The sequence below is a fragment of the Tachyglossus aculeatus genome, chromosome 2 (genome assembly GCF_015852505.1).
Source record: "Tachyglossus aculeatus isolate mTacAcu1 chromosome 2, mTacAcu1.pri, whole genome shotgun sequence".
NCBI lineage: Eukaryota > Metazoa > Chordata > Mammalia > Monotremata > Tachyglossidae > Tachyglossus > Tachyglossus aculeatus.
The window spans coordinates 166,459,530-166,476,401 of record NC_052067.1 but is presented as its reverse complement, the minus strand read 5'-3'; the positions used below and the strand labels follow the sequence as shown (position 1 = coordinate 166,476,401).

Below are 16,872 nucleotides of genomic sequence, written 5' to 3'. Positions count from 1 at the left end.
GGGATGGACAGCCTGGAAGCCCAGGGTGAGGAGTTTCTGCCTGATGCGCAGATTGATTGGTAGCCACTGGAGATTTTTGAGGAGGGGAGTGATATGCCCAGAGTGTTTCTGGACAAAGATAATCCGGACAGCAGCATGAAGTATGGATTGAAGTGGAGAGAGACACGAGGATGGGAGATCAGAGAGAAGGCTGATGCAGTAGTCCAGACGGGATAGGATGAGAGCTTGAATGAGCAGGGTAGCGGTTGGGATGGAGAGGAAAGGGCGGATCTTGGCAATGTTGCGGAGCTGAGACCGGCAGGTTTTGGTGACGGCTTGGATGTGAGGGGTGAATGAGAGAGCGGAGTCGAGGATGACACCAAGGTTGCGGGCTTGTGAGACTGGAAGGATGGTAGTGCCGTCAACAGAGATGGGAAAGTCAGGGAGAGGGCAAGGTTTGGGAGGGCAAGGTTCTAATCCCGGCTCCGCCGCTTATCAGCTGTGTGACTTTGGGCAAGTCACTTCTCTGGGCCTCATTTACCTCATCTGTAAAATGGGGATGAAGACTGTGAGCCCCACGTGGGACAAACTGATCACCTTGGATCCCCCCCAGCATTTAAAATAGTGCGTGGCACATGATAAGCGCTTAACAAATGCCATCATTTTATTATTATTATTATTATTATTATTATTAATTTAAAATCAAGTTTTAATATTCACACCCAACCCCTCGCCCACATCCTCCTTCAGGCCTGAAACTCCCTCCCTCTTCATATCTGACAGCCCACCACGCTACACAAAATCTCTCTCCTCCAGGAAACCCTCCCTGACTTACCCCTCATCTCCCCACCCTTTTCTTCCTCTTTCATTCAATCGATCAATGGAATTTACTGAGCGCTTCCTATGTGCAGAGCACTGGACTGATTGGGGGAGTACAATTCAAATCAGAAGCAGCGTGGCTCAGGTGAAAGAGCCCGGGCTTGGGAGTCAGAGGTCGTGGGTTCTAATCCCGGCCCCGCCACTTGTCAGCTGGGTGACTTTGGGCAAGTCGCTTCACTTCTCCGGGCCTCAGTGACCTCATCTGCAAAATGGGGATGAAGACTGTGATCCCCACGTGGGATAACCTCATTAAGTTGTATCACCCCCAGCGCTTAGAACAGTGCCTGGCATGACCTTGGGCAAGTCACTTAACTTCTCTGAGCCTCAGTTACCTCATCTGTAAAATGGGGATCATGACTGTGAGCCACACGGGGGACAACCTGATCTCCTTGTATCCCCCCCAGCGCTTAGAACAGTGCTTTGCACATAGTAAGCGCTTAACAAATGTCATTATTATATTATTAGTAGTAGTAGTAAGCGCTTAACAAATACCGTTGTTATCATTATTATTATTATACTCTTTTCTGCCTCACTAATTCACCTGGGTCTGTATGCGCTAAGTACTCTGATACCCTTCCCCCATCTCCACCGTGATGTCGTACGTGTCCTGGTACTCTGATGCTTCAATCAATCAATCAATCAATCGTATTTATTGAGCGCTTACTGTGTGCAGAGCATTGTACTAAGCGCTTGGGAAGTCCAAGTTGGCAACATATAGAGACAGTCCCTACCCAACAGTGGGCTCACAGTCTATAAGGGGGAGACAGAACAAAACCAAACATATTAACAAAATAAAATAAATAGAACAGATATGTACAAGTAAAATAAATAAATAGAGTAATAGAGTGGAAAAGCAGCGTGGCTCAGTGGAAAGAGCCCGGGCTTTGGAGTCAGAGGTCGTGGGTTCAAATCCCAGCTCCGCCACTTGTCAGCTGTGTGACTTTGGGCAAGTCACTTAACTTCTCTGTGCCTCAGTTACCTCATCTGTAAAATGGGGATGAAGACTGTGAGCCCCACATGGGACAACCTGATCACCTTGTAACCTCCCCAGCGCTTAGAACAGTGCTTTGCACAGAGTAAGCGCTTAATAAATGCCATCATTATTATTATTATAAGCGCTTAGTACAGTGCTCTGCACACAGTAAGCGCTCAATAAATACGATTGATGAAATATGTACAAACCAGCTGAACTGATTTTCAAGTCCATCTGCCCTGGCGGGCAGGAATCAAGACTACCGAGATGATTGTATTTTGCTCCCCTGAACACTTAGTACGGTGCTCTGCATACAGTAAGCGCTCAATATACAGCAATAGATGGATTTTAGAACTGGATGAAAATCAACGTGTCAGAGGGTACATTTGCTATTTGAATAAAACGGGACAGGCGCTGTGTCCAACCTGATGATCCTCTATCCAGCGCTTAGCGCCGTGCCTGGCACGTTGTAAATGCTTAGCAAATGATAATTATTATTAGGCTTAAAGTAATGTAGAAAATTTATCAACTCAACGGGAAGATACCTGTCACTATGAACATTGAGAGAAGAGGCGTGGCTTAGTGGATAAAGCGTGGACCTATGAGTCAAAATGACCTGGGTTCTAATCCCGGTTCCACTAAACGTCTGCTGTGTGACTTTGGGCAAATCACTTCACTTTGCTGGGCCTCAGTTCCCTCATCTGTAAAATGGGGACTAAGACTGTGAGCCCCGTGTGGGACAAGGACTGTGTCCAACTGATCAACTTGTACCTACCCCAGTGCTTAGAACAGTGCTTGGCACATAGTAAGCACTTAATAGGTACCATAATTACTATTATTATTATTACCCTGTGCATAATAAGCCCTTGATAAACACCACTGGCTGACATTAAAAAATCATAAAATGATGATGACTTCAAGGGGACCTTGTTATGACAGGGAGCGGAGTCCAAAGTAATCAGAGGTATTTATTGAGTGCTTAACAAGTTCCATTATTACTATCATTTTACTATCTAAAAGACTACAGTCTTTTAGACTGTGAGCCCACTGTTGGGTAGGGACTGTCTCTATATGTTGCCAATTTGTACTTCCCAAGCGCTTAGTACAGTGCTCTGCACATAGTAAGCGCTCAATAAATACGATTGATGGTGATGATGATCATTATTGTTATTAATATTGAATGCCAGTGCAAACCTGGACTCAGTTTCCCTACGCCAGAGAATTAAGACATGTAATAAACTTGCAGTTGCCTTTCCTTATTATGCCCCCCTTTCCTCTTCTCCCCCTCCCTTCTGCGTCGCCCTGACTCGCTCCCTTTATTCATCCCCCCGTCACAGCCCCAAACCACTTATGTCCATCTCCATCATTTATTTATTTCTAGTCACATCTGTCTCCCCATCTAGACAGACGTGGGCAGGGACTGTGTCTCTTTATTGTTCTATTGTCCTCCCCCAAACGCTTAGTTCAGTGCTCTGTACTCAGTAAGCGCTCGGTAAATACAATTGAATATATAAATTGAATTAATGAATGAATGGACAGGTAAATGGCTACAATTTCCTTTTTTTTTTCTTTAAAGGCGGACACTGGGGTCCAAACCAAGAGATTCCCGGCCCTCGCTGCAACGGTTCATTAGCTCATACGATTGGGGAGACAGTGAGGGAGAGAAATGTCAACTGAAGTAAGTGGAAGCCCAACTAGGAGCCCTGGATGGAAAAATCGGGAATTGGAGCAGACCCTTCTGAGAAATTTTCTGGGCTTTGGATCCTGTGGCGATGGTTGCCAGAGTAAATAATAATGATGGGATTTGTTTAAGTGCTTACTATGTGCCAAGCACTGTTCTAAGCACTGAAAAAAAATAACAGTATTGTGTTAAGCTCTTACTATGGGGAAGCATCATGGCTTAATGGAAAAAGCCCGGGTTTGGGAGCCGGAGGTAGTGGGTTCTAATCCCGGCTCTGCCACTTGTCAGCTGTGTGACCTGGGACAAGTCACTTCACTTCTCTGGGCCTCAGTTCCCTCATCTGTAAAATGGGGATTAAGACTGTGAGCCCCACGTGGGACAATCTGATCACCTTGTATCTGCTCCAGCACTTAGAACAGTGCTTGGCACATAGTAAGTGCTTAATACTATTATTATTATTATTATTATTATTATCATTATTATTATTTTCCAGACACAACAACAATAATTATTATAATAATTAACTGATTATTATTAATTAATTAATTATTATTAATTATATTAAATTATATATCAATAGCATATGTGTGTTCATAGTGACAGATATCTTCCCGTTGAGTTGATAAGTTTTCTACATTACTTTAAGCCTAATAATAATGATTATTTGCTTTATTTGTTTTATTTATCATATGTATTATAAAATATATTAATAGTAATAATTAATATATAATTAATATATTATGTTATAATAATTATTATAATATTATAATGCTATATATTGTGATATATAGTATAATGATAATAATAATAATAATTATTATTATTATTATTATGGTATTTGTTAAGCACTTACTATGTGCCAGGCACTATAATAATAACAATAGTTATTATTATGGTATTTATTAAGCACTTACTATGTGCCAGGCACTATAACAATTATTATTATTATTGTGGTATTTAAGCGCTTACTATGTGCCAGGCACTGTACTAAGCGCTGGAGTGGATACAAGCAAATGAAGATGGACACAGTCTCTGTCCCAAGTGGGGTTCACACTGTCAATCTCCATTTTACAGATGAGGGAACTGAGGCCCAGAGAAATGAAATGACTGTCCCAAGTTCACACAGCAGACAAGTGGCAGAGCCGGGATTAGAACCCATGACCTTTGACACTGGACTTTGGAGAACCTTAAAAGAATGGGACTGATTCAACCTGTGTACATCATCATCAATCATATTTATTGAGCGCTTACTATGTGCAGAGCACTGTACTAAGCCCTTGGGAAGTACAAATTGGCAACATATAGAGACAGTCCCTACCCAACAGTGGGCTCACAGTCTAAAAGACAGCTCACAGTACCGTGCCTGCAATGCTGACTTTTAACCTTAGCAGTAATTATTATAATAATTGTGGCATTTAAGTGCTTACTATACTCTTGGTACTTGTTAGACGCTTATTATGTGCCGAGCACTGTTCCAAGCGCTGGAATAAATAGGAGGTAATCAGGTTGGACACAGTCCCTGTCCCACATGGGGGCTCACACTCTTAATATGTGTTAAACACTGTTCTAAGCGCCAGGGTAGATATAAGGTAATTGGATAGGACACAGCCCCTGTCCCACGTGGGGCTAACGGTCTTCATCCCCATTTTCCAGATGAGGGAACCGAGTCCCAGAGAAGTGAAGTGACTTGCCTAAGGTCACACAGCAGTCACCTGGCCACACCGCAGCTTCCCCCGTTATCACCTTCGTAGACCTGAATTCAAACTTCCCACTAAAATTTGAAGACGCCTGCCTCCCTCTTGCCAACTCAGGCCTCCTCAACATCTCCATGTGGAGAAGCAGCTTGGCCTGATGGAGACAGTCCGGGCCTGGGAACCAGAAGGATCTGGGTTCTAATCCTGACCCTTCCACTCGTCTGCTGGGTGACTTTGGACAAGTTGCTTCACTTCCCTGGGCCTCAGTTCCCTCATCTGGAAAATGGGGTTGAAGACCTTGGGTCAAAGACAGTATCCCTCCTGAATAGCTTCCAGTGATTAGCAAAATGCCTGGCACATAGTGAACACTTAAAAAAAGACCATATTTTTTAAAAAAGAGATCGTATTAGGAGATTGTTTATCCAAGAGCACTGTGATCTAGGGGAAAGAGCCTGGGCGTCAGAGGACCTGGGTTCTAATGCCAATTGCCTGCTAGGTGAACTTGGGCGAATCAATTATAACTTCTCTGGGCCTCAGTTTCCTCACCTGCAAAATGAGAATTCAATACCTGTTAATAATAATAACAATAATGGCATTTATTAAGCGCTTACTATGCGCAAAGCACTGTTCTAAGCACTGGGGAGGTTACAAAGTGATCAGTTGTCCCCCGGGGGGCTCACAGTCTCAATCCCCATTTTACAGATGAGGTAACTGAGGCCCAGAGAAGTGAAATGACTTGCCCAAAGTCACACAGCTGACAATTGGAGGAACCAGCATTTGAACCCATGACCTCTGACTCCAAAGCCCGCGCTCGTTCCATTGAGCCACGCTGCTTCACCTGTTCTCCCTCCTGCTTAGACCGTTAGCCCCATGGGGGACAGGGACTGTATCCGACAGGATTAAGCTGAATTTACCTCAGTGCTTAGAATAGTGCTAGACATAATAATAATAATGATGGCATTTGGTAAGCGCTTACTATGTAAGCTTTATCTGTACAATGGGGATTAAAGCTGTGAGCCCCCCCGTGGGACAACCTGATCACCTTGTAACCTACCCAGCGCTTAGAACAGTGCTTTGCACATCAATCAATCATCAATCATATTTATTGAGCACTTACTGTGTGCAGAGCACTGTACTAAGCACTTGGGAAGTACAAGTTGGCAACAAATAGAGACAGTCCCTACCCAACAGTGGGCTCACAGTCTAAAAGTAAGTAAGCACATAGTAAGCGCTTAACAAATACCATTATTATTATTATTATTTTATTTGTACATATTTATTTTATTTTGTTAATATGTTTTGTTTTGTTCTCTGTTTCCCCCTTCTACACTGTGAGCCCACTGTTGGGTAGGGACCATCTCTATGTGTTGCCAACTTGTACTTCCCAAGCGCTTAGTACAATGCTCTGCACACAGTAAGCGCTCAATAAATACGACTGAATGAATGAATGAATTATTATTATTATTATTATTATTATGTGCAAAGCACTGTTCTAAGCACTGGGGAGGATACAAGGTGAATTATTATTATTATTATTATTATTATTGTTATTATTATGTGCAAAGCACTGTTCTAAGCACTGGGGAGGATACAAGGTGATCAGGTTGTCCCACGTGGGGCTTACAGTCTTAATCCCCATTTTACATATGAGGTAACTGAGGCCCAGAGAAGTCAAGTGACTTGCCCAAAGTCACAGAGTTGACAATTGGCGGAGCCGGGATTTGAACCCATGACCTCTGATTCCCAAGCCCGTGCTCTTTCCACTGAGCCAGGCTGCTTCTCTTGACATGTAGTAAGAGCTTAAATAAATACTGTAATAAATAATAATAACGTAGTAATAATGATAGCCAACATTCCTCTCCCACCCAAAAAAACCTCCCACTTATGACCCCTCAAAGACGGGGGGAAAATATATATTTCCAAATGTACCCTATTTTCCGGCCCTATAATTCTGAAAGTTGGGGTAGATTCTTTCCATAATCCTTGAAGAAAATGTTCCAGTCCAGATTATTCAGTGAGTCTGAGGTAATGACGAAACAGATTCCAGAGAGCGAAAGGCCTCATTAACCTCATAATCAAATAGTGTGTCCATTTGCATATTCAAATGGTGTTCCATTTATATTGAAATATCATTCCTCTTTGACTATTGAAATGCTGATGGGAAGTAAAAGGGCCTAGTGACAAGAGCCCGGGCTTGGGAGTTTGAGGATGTGGGTTCTAATCCCAGTTCGGCCACTTGTCTGCTGTGTGACCTTAGGCAGATCACTTCACTTCTCTGTGCCCGGTTTCCTCTTCTGTAAAATGGGGATGAAGAGTGTAAGCCCCATGTGGGATGGGATCTGTGTCCAACCTGATGACCTTTTATCTATCCCAGCACTTAGAACAGTGCTTGGCACATAGGAAGCGCTTAACAAATACTATTATTATTACTATTATTATTATTATTGCCGACTTGTACTTCCCAAGCGCTTAGTACAGTGCTCTGCACACAGTTAGCGCTCAATAAATACGATTGATTGATTATTGTTAGAAATAGTGTTCCCATTTACATATAGAAATAGTGTGTCCATTTGCACATTCAAATATTATCTATATTTGGATAGAGCTCAGCCTGGGAGTTGGAAAGTCACGGGTTCTAGTCCTGGCTCCACTACTTGTCTGCTGTGTGACCTTGGGGAAGTCACTTCACTGTATTACCTCATCTGTAAAATGGGGATTAAGAGTATGAGCTTCATGTGTGGCTCAGTGGAAAGAGCCCGGGCTTTGGAGTCAGAGGTCAGGGGTTCAAATCCCGGCTCCAGCAGTTGTCAGCTGTGTGACTTTGGACAATCAGTCGTATGTATTGAGCGCTTACTGTGTGCAGAGCACTGTACTAAGCGCTTGGGAAGTACAAGTTGGCAACATATAGAGACAGTCATCATCATCATCAATCGTATTGAGCGCTTACTGTGTGCAGAGCTCTGTACTAAGCGCTTGGGAAGTACAAGTTGGCAACATACAGAGACAGTCCCTACCCAACAGTGGGCTCACAGTCTAAAAGGGGGAGACAGAGAATAAAACCAAACATACTAACGAAATAAAATAAATAGAATAGATATGCACAAATAAAATAGAGTAATAAATATGTACAAACATATATACAGGTGCTGTGGGGAAGGGAAGGAGGTAAGATGGGGCAAGTCACTTAACTTTTCTGTGCCTCAGTTCCCTCATCTGTAGGACAACCTGATCACCTTGTAACCTCCCCAGCGCTTAGAAGAGTGCTTTGCACGTAGTAAGCGCTTAATAAATGCCATTATTATTATTGTTATCGTTATGTGTAACAGGGACTCTGTCCAACTTGATTTCTTTGTATCTACCCCAGCGCTTAGATCAGCGTTTGGCACATAGTAATGCTTAATAACCTCCGCTCAGGGTCACACCTGGAGAGTTTCCAGTCCTCTACCAGTCTCGACTAGGGGAGGGAGGGTGCAGCAGAGGCCTGCCCATCATCATCAATCGTATTTATTGAGCGCTTACTATGTGCAGAGCACTGTACTAAGCGCTTGGGAAGTACAAATTGGCAACATATAGGGACAGTCCCTACCCAACAGTGGGCTCACAGTCTAAAAATGTCCATCCCATTCCTCGCTCGCCCAGTGGCTAGCGAGTGGCAGGCCATCCGCTAAAAGGCAAAAATCCCCCGTGCTGGGCAGCAGTGGCTCGGGAGAGAGTCGAGGTCAAGGGTTCGAGTTAACTGCGTGGAAGAGGCGATGGTCAACCATTTCCGGATTTTTCCCAAGAAAAATCTGTGGATCCACTACCGGAACGATGGCAGATGGCGAGCGGGGCGTTCCGGGAGAGACGTGTCCGTGGCGTCACTGTGGGTCGAAGACGACTCGACAGCATAAGACAAGTGCTTAACAAATGCCATAATTAGTATTGTTATCATTCATTCTCTGGGCCTCAGTTAGCTCAGCTGTAAAATGGGGATCGAAAGCGTGAGCCTCACGTGGGACAGGGACTGTGTCCAACTCGATTTGCTTGTAATAATAATAATAATGACAGCATTTATCATCAATCGTATTTACTGAGCGCTTACTGTGTGCAGAGCACTGTACTAAGCGCTTGGGAAGTACAAATTGGCGACATATAGAGACAGTCCCTACCCAACAGTGGGCTCACAGTCTAAAAATTTATTAAGCACTTACTATGTGCAAAGCACTGTTCTAAGCGCCAGGGAGGTTACAAGGTGATCAGGTTGTCCCACAGAGGGCTCACAGTCTTAACCCCCGTTTTCCAGATGAGGTAACTGAGGCACAGAGAAGTGAAGTGACTTGCCCAAAGTCACACAGCTGACAATTGGACAGCGTGACAATTGTACCCTCCCCGGCGCTTAGCAAAGTGGCTGGCACACAGTAAAGGCTTAACAAATACCATCATCACGATGTCTGTACATTCAAGTGCTTAGTACAGTGCTTTGCACACAGTAAGCGCTCAAGAAATAGGATTGAATGAATGTTCAAATAGTTCAATTTGCACATTCAAATAGGGTCTCTGTTTATATATTCAAGTAGTGTGCTGGTTTGTATATTAGACTAGTGTGTCCACTCTATTTTCCTTGGCCTGTGGATTGATGGATAATTTGACAGCACTCTGCACACCATAAGCGGTCAATAAATACGATCGAATGAATGAATGAATCAATCAATCGTATTTATTGAACGCTTACTGTGTGCACAGCACTGTACTAAGCGCTTGGGAAGTACAAGTTGGCGACATATAGAGACAGTCCCCATCCAACAGTGGGCTCACAGTCTAGAAGGGGGAGACGGAACAAAACCAAACATATTAACAAAAATAAATAGAATGGAGAGACAACTCAACAGCGTAAGACAAGACAATCAATCAATCAATCGTATTTATTGAGTGCTTACTGTGTGCAGAGCACTGTACTAAGTGCTTGGGAAGTACAAATTGGCAACATATAGAGACAGTCCCTACCCAACAGTGGGCTCACAGTCTAAAAGGGGGAGACAGAGAACAAAACCAAACATACTAATAAAATAAAATAAATAGAATAGATATGTACAAGTAAGGCAAGGAGCCCAAGCCCTACTTTAGTTGTGTGGAAGGGCTGGAAAGGACGTTTCGAGTCAGAAACTTGGTCCTTGGCATAATTGGGCCTGGATTTTCTTTCCGGGCCCTTCGTGGTTGTCTTAAATCTAAAACGCTCAACTATTTCTCTTTTCAGAGACCAAGAGGAGTCCGAACTACCGGCGAAGGAAGCGACGGAGAAAACGAGGAAGCTGAGCGCCACGGAAAAGGGGAAAAATCCGGCCGTTTCTTCCTTGTGAGTTTCCGCGGCCGTGGTCCGGCGGCGGATTGGGTGGGAGAGTGGGGGTCTGCCTGAGGAGACGGGAGCCGGATCATTAGGGGTCAAAAATTCCCCCAGCTCTGGTGGGCTCCAGGGGTCCTGAGCAAGAGCCACGGTGAACGGAGGTGGGTGTGAGTTGGGAACAGCCTTGCGAGGATCATCATCATCAATCGTATTTATTGAGCGCTTACTGTGTGCAGAGCACTGGACTAAGCGCTTGGGAAGTACAAGTTGGCAACATATGGAGGCCTTCCCAGACTGAGCCCCTTCCTTCCTTTCCTCCTCGTCCCCCTCTCCATCCCCGCATCTTACCTCCTTCCCTTCCCCACAGCACCTGTATATATGTATATATGTTTGTACAGATTTATTACTCTATTTATTTATTTATTTTACTTGTACATATCTATCCTATTTATTTTATTTTGTTAGTATGTTTGGTTTTGTTCTCTGCCTCCCCCTTTTAGACTGTGAGCCCGCTGTTGGGTAGGGACTGTCTCTATATGTTGCCAATTTGTACTTCCCAAGCGCTTAGTGCAGTGCTCTGCACATAGTAAGCGCTCAATAAATACGATTGATGATGATGATGATGATATGGATGAAGGGGAGGCAGTGTGGCTTAGTGGATGGAGCCCGAGAAGCAGCTTGGCATAGTGGGTAGAGTCAGAGGACCTGGATTCTAATCCCGCCCCGCTCCTTGTCTGCTCTGTGACCTTGAGCAAGTCACTTTCCTACGCCTCAGTTACCTCCTCTGTAAAATAGGGGTGAAGACTGTGAGCCCCACATACTATAATTATTATAGTATAATACTATTATATTAATATAATTAATTAATTATTAATTAATGGGAGTCAGAAGGAGCTGGGTTCTCATCCTAGCTCTGCTCCTTGTCTGCTGAGTGACCTTGGGCAAGTCGCTTCACTCTTCCGGGCCTCAGTTCTCCCATCTGGAAATGGGGGATGAAGACTGTGAGCCCCACATGGGGTATGGATGGTGTTCAACCGTGTATCTACCCCCACGTGGCTCAGTGGAAAGAGCCCGGGCTTGGGAGCCAGAGGTCGTGGGTTCTAATCCTGGCTCCCCCATGTGTCTGCTGTGTGACCTTGGGCAAGCCGCTTAACTTCTCTGAGCCTCAGTTACCTCATCTGTAAAATGGGGATTAAGACTGTGAGCCCCACATGGGACAACCTGATCACCCTGTATCCTCCCCAGCACTTAGAACAGTGTTTCGTATGTAGTAAGGACTTAATAAATGCCATTATTATTATTATTATTATTATTATTGTGCCTGGCTTAACAAATACAACAATAATTATGATGATGATGGTATTTAAGTGCTTAGTACGTGCCAAGCACTGTTCTAAGCGCTGGGGTAGATACAAGATAATCAGTTGTCCCACATGGGGCTCACAGTCTTCATTCCCATTTTACAGATGAGGTCACTGAGGCCCAGAGAAGCGCCTACTATGTGCTAAGCACTGTTCTAAGCCCTGGGGTAGATTTAAGGTAATCAGGTTTTTTTAAAAAAATAACATTTATTAAGCGCTTACTATGTGCAAAGCATTGTTCTAAGCGCTGAGGAGGTTACAAGGTGATGAGGTTGTCCCACTGGGGGCTCACAGTCTTAATCCCCATTTTACAGATGAGGGAACTGAGGCCCAGAGAAGTGAAGTGACTTGCCCAAATCAATCAATCAATCGTATTTATTGAGCGCTTACTGTGTGCAGAGCACTGTACTAAGCGCTTGGGAAGTACAAGGTGGCAACATACAGAGACAGTCCCTATCCAACAGTGGGCTCACAGTCTAAAAGAAAATAAAGCGACTCTGGTGGGATTTGAACCCACAACCTCTGAATCAATCTCTCGTCACTAGAAGTCCAGTGCGCTATCCATTGCGACACAGAGCCACCTGTCACACAGCTGGCAAGTGGCGGAGCCGGGATTTGAACCCATGACCTCTGACACCAAAGCCCGGGCTCTTTCCACTGAGCCAGCGTCCCTGTGTCCCATGGGGCTCGCTGTCTTCATCCCAACAAAACAAATGAAACAAAAAAAATGATGGGGAGGCAGTGTGGCCGAGTGGACAGAGCATGAAGTCCTTCGAGACTGTGAGCCCGCTGTTGGGTAGGGACCGTCTCTATATGTTGCCAACTTGGACTTCCTAAGCGCTTAGTACAGTGCTCTGCACACATTAAGCGCTCAATAAATACGATTGATTGATTGATGAAGGGAATCGGGATTCCCAGGTTCTCCGCCCAGCTCTGCCACTGACCTGCTGCGGGTCGCCTTGGGTGGGTTACGTAGCCTCTCTGAGCCTCAGTGTCCTCCCCTGTTCAGTGGTGTGATAGACCGTGAGCTCTCAATAGCAACCATTGATTTCTTTTAGAACTGGATGCAGAGCACTGTACTAAGCGTTCAGGAGAGCATAATACAGAGTAGCTGTGGGCAAGGAATTTCGTCTGGTATATTGCTCAACCGTCCTTTCCCGAGCGCTTAGGAAGAAGCAGTGTGGCTTAGTGGATACTGGCTTAATGGAAAGAGCCCGGGCTTGGGAGGCAGAGGTTGTGGGTTCTAATCCCGGCTCCACCACTTATCAGCTGTGTGACTTTGGGCAAATCACTTAACTTCTCTGTGCCTCAGTTACCTCATCTGAAAAATGGGAATTAAGTCTGGGAGCCCTATGTGGGACAACCTGATGGCCTTGTATCTACCCCAACACTTGGCACGTAGTCAGCGCTTAACAAATACCATCATCATTATTATTATTATTAAACACTGTACTGAGCACTGGCATAGATAATAATAATAATAATTGTGGTATTTGTTAAAGGCTTATTATGTGCCAGGCACTGTACTAAATGCTGGGGTGGATGCCAGCAAATCGAGTTGGACACAGTCCTTGTCCCAAGTGGGGATCACAGACTCAATCCCCATTCGACAGATGAGGTAACTGAGGCACAGAGGAGTGAAGTGACTTGCCCAAGTCACAGAGCAGATGGGTGGAGGAGCCGGGATTAGAACCCATGACTTTCTGACATGGAGGCCCGGGCTCTAGCCACTAGGCAATGCCGCTTGAAAATCCGGTCAGACACCATCCCCGTCTCTTCTGGGGCTCCCAGTTTAAGTAGGAGGGAGGACAGATATTTAATCCCCATTTAACAGGTGAGGAAACTGAGGCAACTGTAAGCTCATCGTGGGCAGGGGTGTATCTGTTTATTGCTCTATCGTCCTCTCCCAAGCACTCAGTATAGTGCTCTGCACATAGTAAGTGCCCAATAAATATGATCCACTGACTCTTTAATTCTCATTTAACAGATGAAGAAATAATAATAATAATATTATGGTATTTATTTAATCCTCATTTAACAGATGAAGAAATAATAATAATATTATGGTATTTGTTAAGCGCTTACTATGCGCCAGACACTGTTCTAAGCACTGGGGGAGATACAAGCTAATCAGGTTGCCCCACATGGGCGTGGCTCAGTGGAAAGAGCCTGGACTTTGGAGTCAGAAGTCATAGGTTCAAATCCCGGCTCTGCCAGCTGTCAGCTGTGTGACTTTGGGCAAGTCACTTAACTTCTCTGTGCCTCAGTTACCTCATCTGTAAGATGGGGATTAAGACTGTGAGCCCCCCGTGGGACAACCTGGTCACCTTGTAACCTCCCCGGTGCTTGGAACAGTGCTTTGCACATAGTAAGTGCTTAATAAATGCCATTATTATTATTATTATTATTAATAATAATAATATTATGGTATTTGTTAAGTGCTTACTATGCACCAGACACTGTTCTAAGTGCTGGGAGAGATACAAGCTAATCAGGTTTTCCCCCATGGGTGTGACTCAGTGGAAAGAGCCCGGACTTTGGAGTCAGAAGTCCTAGGTTCAAATCCCAGCTCTGCAAATTGCCAGCTGTGTTGACTTTGGGCAAGTCCCTTAACCTCTCTGTGCCTCAGTTACCTCATCTGTAAGATGGGGATGAAGACTGTGAGCCCCCCGTGGGACAACCTGATCACCTTCCAGTGCTTGGAACAGTGCTTTGCACATAGTAAGCGCTTAATAAATGCCATTATTATTATTTTTATAATCTCCTTTTGAGAGATGAGGGAACTGAGGCCCAGAGAAGTCCAAAGTCACACAGCTGACAAGCGGCAGAGTCGGGATTAGAACCCATGGCCTCCGACTCCCCAGCCTGGGATCTTGCCACTAGGCCATGCTGCTTCTCTAACCGGTGCACCAAGACAGTAAGCTCACCGTGGGCGCCCAAGGTCACTGTTCTCCCGTCCTCTCCCAAGCGCTCAGTACAGCGCTCCGCACGTGGTAAGCGTGGAATCAATCAATCGTATTTATTGAGCGCTTACTGTGTGCAGAGCACTGTACTGAGCGCTTGGGAAGTACAAATTGGCAACATAGAGAGACAGTCCCTACCCAACAGTGGGCTCACAGTCTCAAAAATGCAGTCGAATAAATCCAGTCGACTGACTGGTTGCCCCCTCCACCCTCTGGCTGTCTGTGCTCTCCCCCCGCCAGCTACAACGCGGTGTGCGACTGGGCCGTGGATCTCAAGGCGTCCTTTCACAAGGCCAACAAGACCGTGTGGATCTCTGTGGCGTTCATCGTTCTCTTTGCCGCGTTCATGAGCTTCCTGACGGGCCGCTTCTTCCAGAGGCTGGTGGACGCCGCTCCGGAGGAAAACGGCTGCCCCTGGCCTCCCCTCCAGCGGGGCCTGTGGCCTTACATCGGGGTCCGCCACCGCGACCCCCCGCCCGTGTAACCGGGGAATGTCGCGGGTCGGAAGCCCGTCGCTTCTCCGGGAGAGTGGGGAGGGATTTTTTTGGAAACGGGATGGGAGGATCCGAAACCCGACGGCGTGAGACTGTCTCCTTCTCCCTCCCCCCGGATTCCACGGCGGACCGCCGGCGCCTTTTCTGAGGAAAGACTGGACCGTAGCTAGGATTAGCCACTCGGATCGTTGAGACTTTTAACCGACCTACTAGGAGAAGGGGTGAATTAATTTTTTTTTTACTGAGAAGAAACCGTATTTTGTGTACATAGATGCTTTTTAGGTGACACGCGGAAACGTCAACTAGGCTAGGCCTCTGATAACGTTACTTTTGGCGCGAGCGTCCTGGTTCTCCCGATCCCCTGCCTTCCAGTGGCCGTCACGAATACGTGAGGACCCGAGTGAAGAGCAAGAGCTGATAGACGGCGTCGACGAAGAGGTGATGGGCGTTTTGGACTTTTTCCATCGCTTCTTCGCTGGTGAAATCCTTCAGCATGTGGTAGAGGGTGGAGTGAAACTCGGTGTCGTCTTCTAGATCTTCGGAGAAGGCCGGGCTGAACTCGTCAACCTTCAGCCTCTGAGCCCTCTGGCCGTTGAACATGTACAGAGACCAGTCTCTGGCGTTCACCGGCTCCGTCCCGAGATGCTCGCTCGCCTGAGGGACGGGAGAGAGACCGCCACATCTCCAAGACGTCAACAACCACTGCGGTGGCCGGGAACGTTTTACGGCACGGATCTCGGCCGGATCCGCCGTCTAAGCGGGACCGTGACCTCGCTTCCCAGGGTCCAGTTAAGGGCGCGGATTTTAGTACCTTTTTCCTACTTTTCGGGTTCACGGGCCTCGAGGCGGGGCTGAGCCAGATCCCGAGTATCCCAAACGGGAGTCCCATCCCCGGCCCTGTCGGATCGTCTGGGCGGAAACCACCGTCCGCTTCCGCCCAGCTCTCCGTGAGGAGCCTTTCGCGGCTTCTATTAAATCGTACATGGACGAATGAAGCTCCTCTCCCCTCCCGCGTGCGGGCCGGGCTTTGGAGGCCCCTTCCCAGCCTCGGCGGGCGATGCTCATCCTCGTGGGACACCTACCTTCAACACCACGGTCTCCGCGCCACAATTCAGGTTCCACTTGCTCCAGCCGAAGGCCAAGGCCGGGGCCATCAAGGCCATCTGTTGATAAGCTTTGACCTCGGTTCCTGGGCTCTGAGGGGAGGGGAAGGAACGGACGCTACTGAGCCGGGGGGGGGAACGACACTACAGGGTGGATTTCGGGGGCCGGAGTCACCCCCGAGAGCATCCGCCGACACCCGTACGTTTAGCCGACTCGTAGCCTCGTTGCCTGTTTGTGAACCGTCTGCGCTTTCGGTGTTCTCGTTCAATAAACTCAGGTGTGAAAAGATCCGACGTCTTCCCTCCCGTGACCAGCTAAGAAGTGGTAATCGTATTTACTGAGCATCTCTGGGGGCATTAAAGTGCGTGGGAAAGGAGGGTAATAAGGGTGCTTAAGTGCTCACTACGTGCCAAGTACTGTACTA

General features: G+C 46.3%; 2 protein-coding genes and 1 non-coding gene across 4 annotated transcripts in view; 1 reads left to right on the top strand and 2 right to left on the bottom strand.

Moving 5' to 3' along the window:
• IRAG2 (inositol 1,4,5-triphosphate receptor associated 2) overlaps window positions 1-15,602 on the top strand; it is a 224,946-nt gene extending 209,344 nt beyond the window's left edge. Inside the window, exons 33-35 of the mRNA XM_038771719.1 lie at window positions 3,408-3,509; window positions 10,440-10,538; window positions 15,091-15,602. Of these exons, the coding sequence (XP_038627647.1) occupies window positions 3,408-3,509; window positions 10,440-10,538; window positions 15,091-15,334 (445 nt within the window). The 3' untranslated portion in view covers window positions 15,335-15,602. The remainder of the gene's footprint in view (window positions 1-3,407; window positions 3,510-10,439; window positions 10,539-15,090) is intronic.
• TRNAR-UCU lies at window positions 12,380-12,466 on the bottom strand. Its single transcript is given in 2 exon segments — window positions 12,380-12,415; window positions 12,430-12,466. It is a non-coding gene; the product is annotated as a tRNA-Arg (tRNA).
• A 63-nt stretch (window positions 15,603-15,665) lies between the features above and the next one.
• Window positions 15,666-16,872, bottom strand: part of CFAP94 (cilia and flagella associated protein 94) — a 110,018-nt gene continuing 108,811 nt past the window's right edge. For both annotated transcript variants that reach the window (XM_038771701.1, XM_038771709.1), the window contains exons 15-16: window positions 16,427-16,540; window positions 15,666-15,998 (exon numbers count right to left, since the gene is read on the bottom strand). In XM_038771701.1, coding sequence (XP_038627629.1) covers window positions 15,723-15,998; window positions 16,427-16,540 — 390 coding nt within the window. In that variant the 3' untranslated portion in view covers window positions 15,666-15,722. The remainder of the gene's footprint in view (window positions 15,999-16,426; window positions 16,541-16,872) is intronic.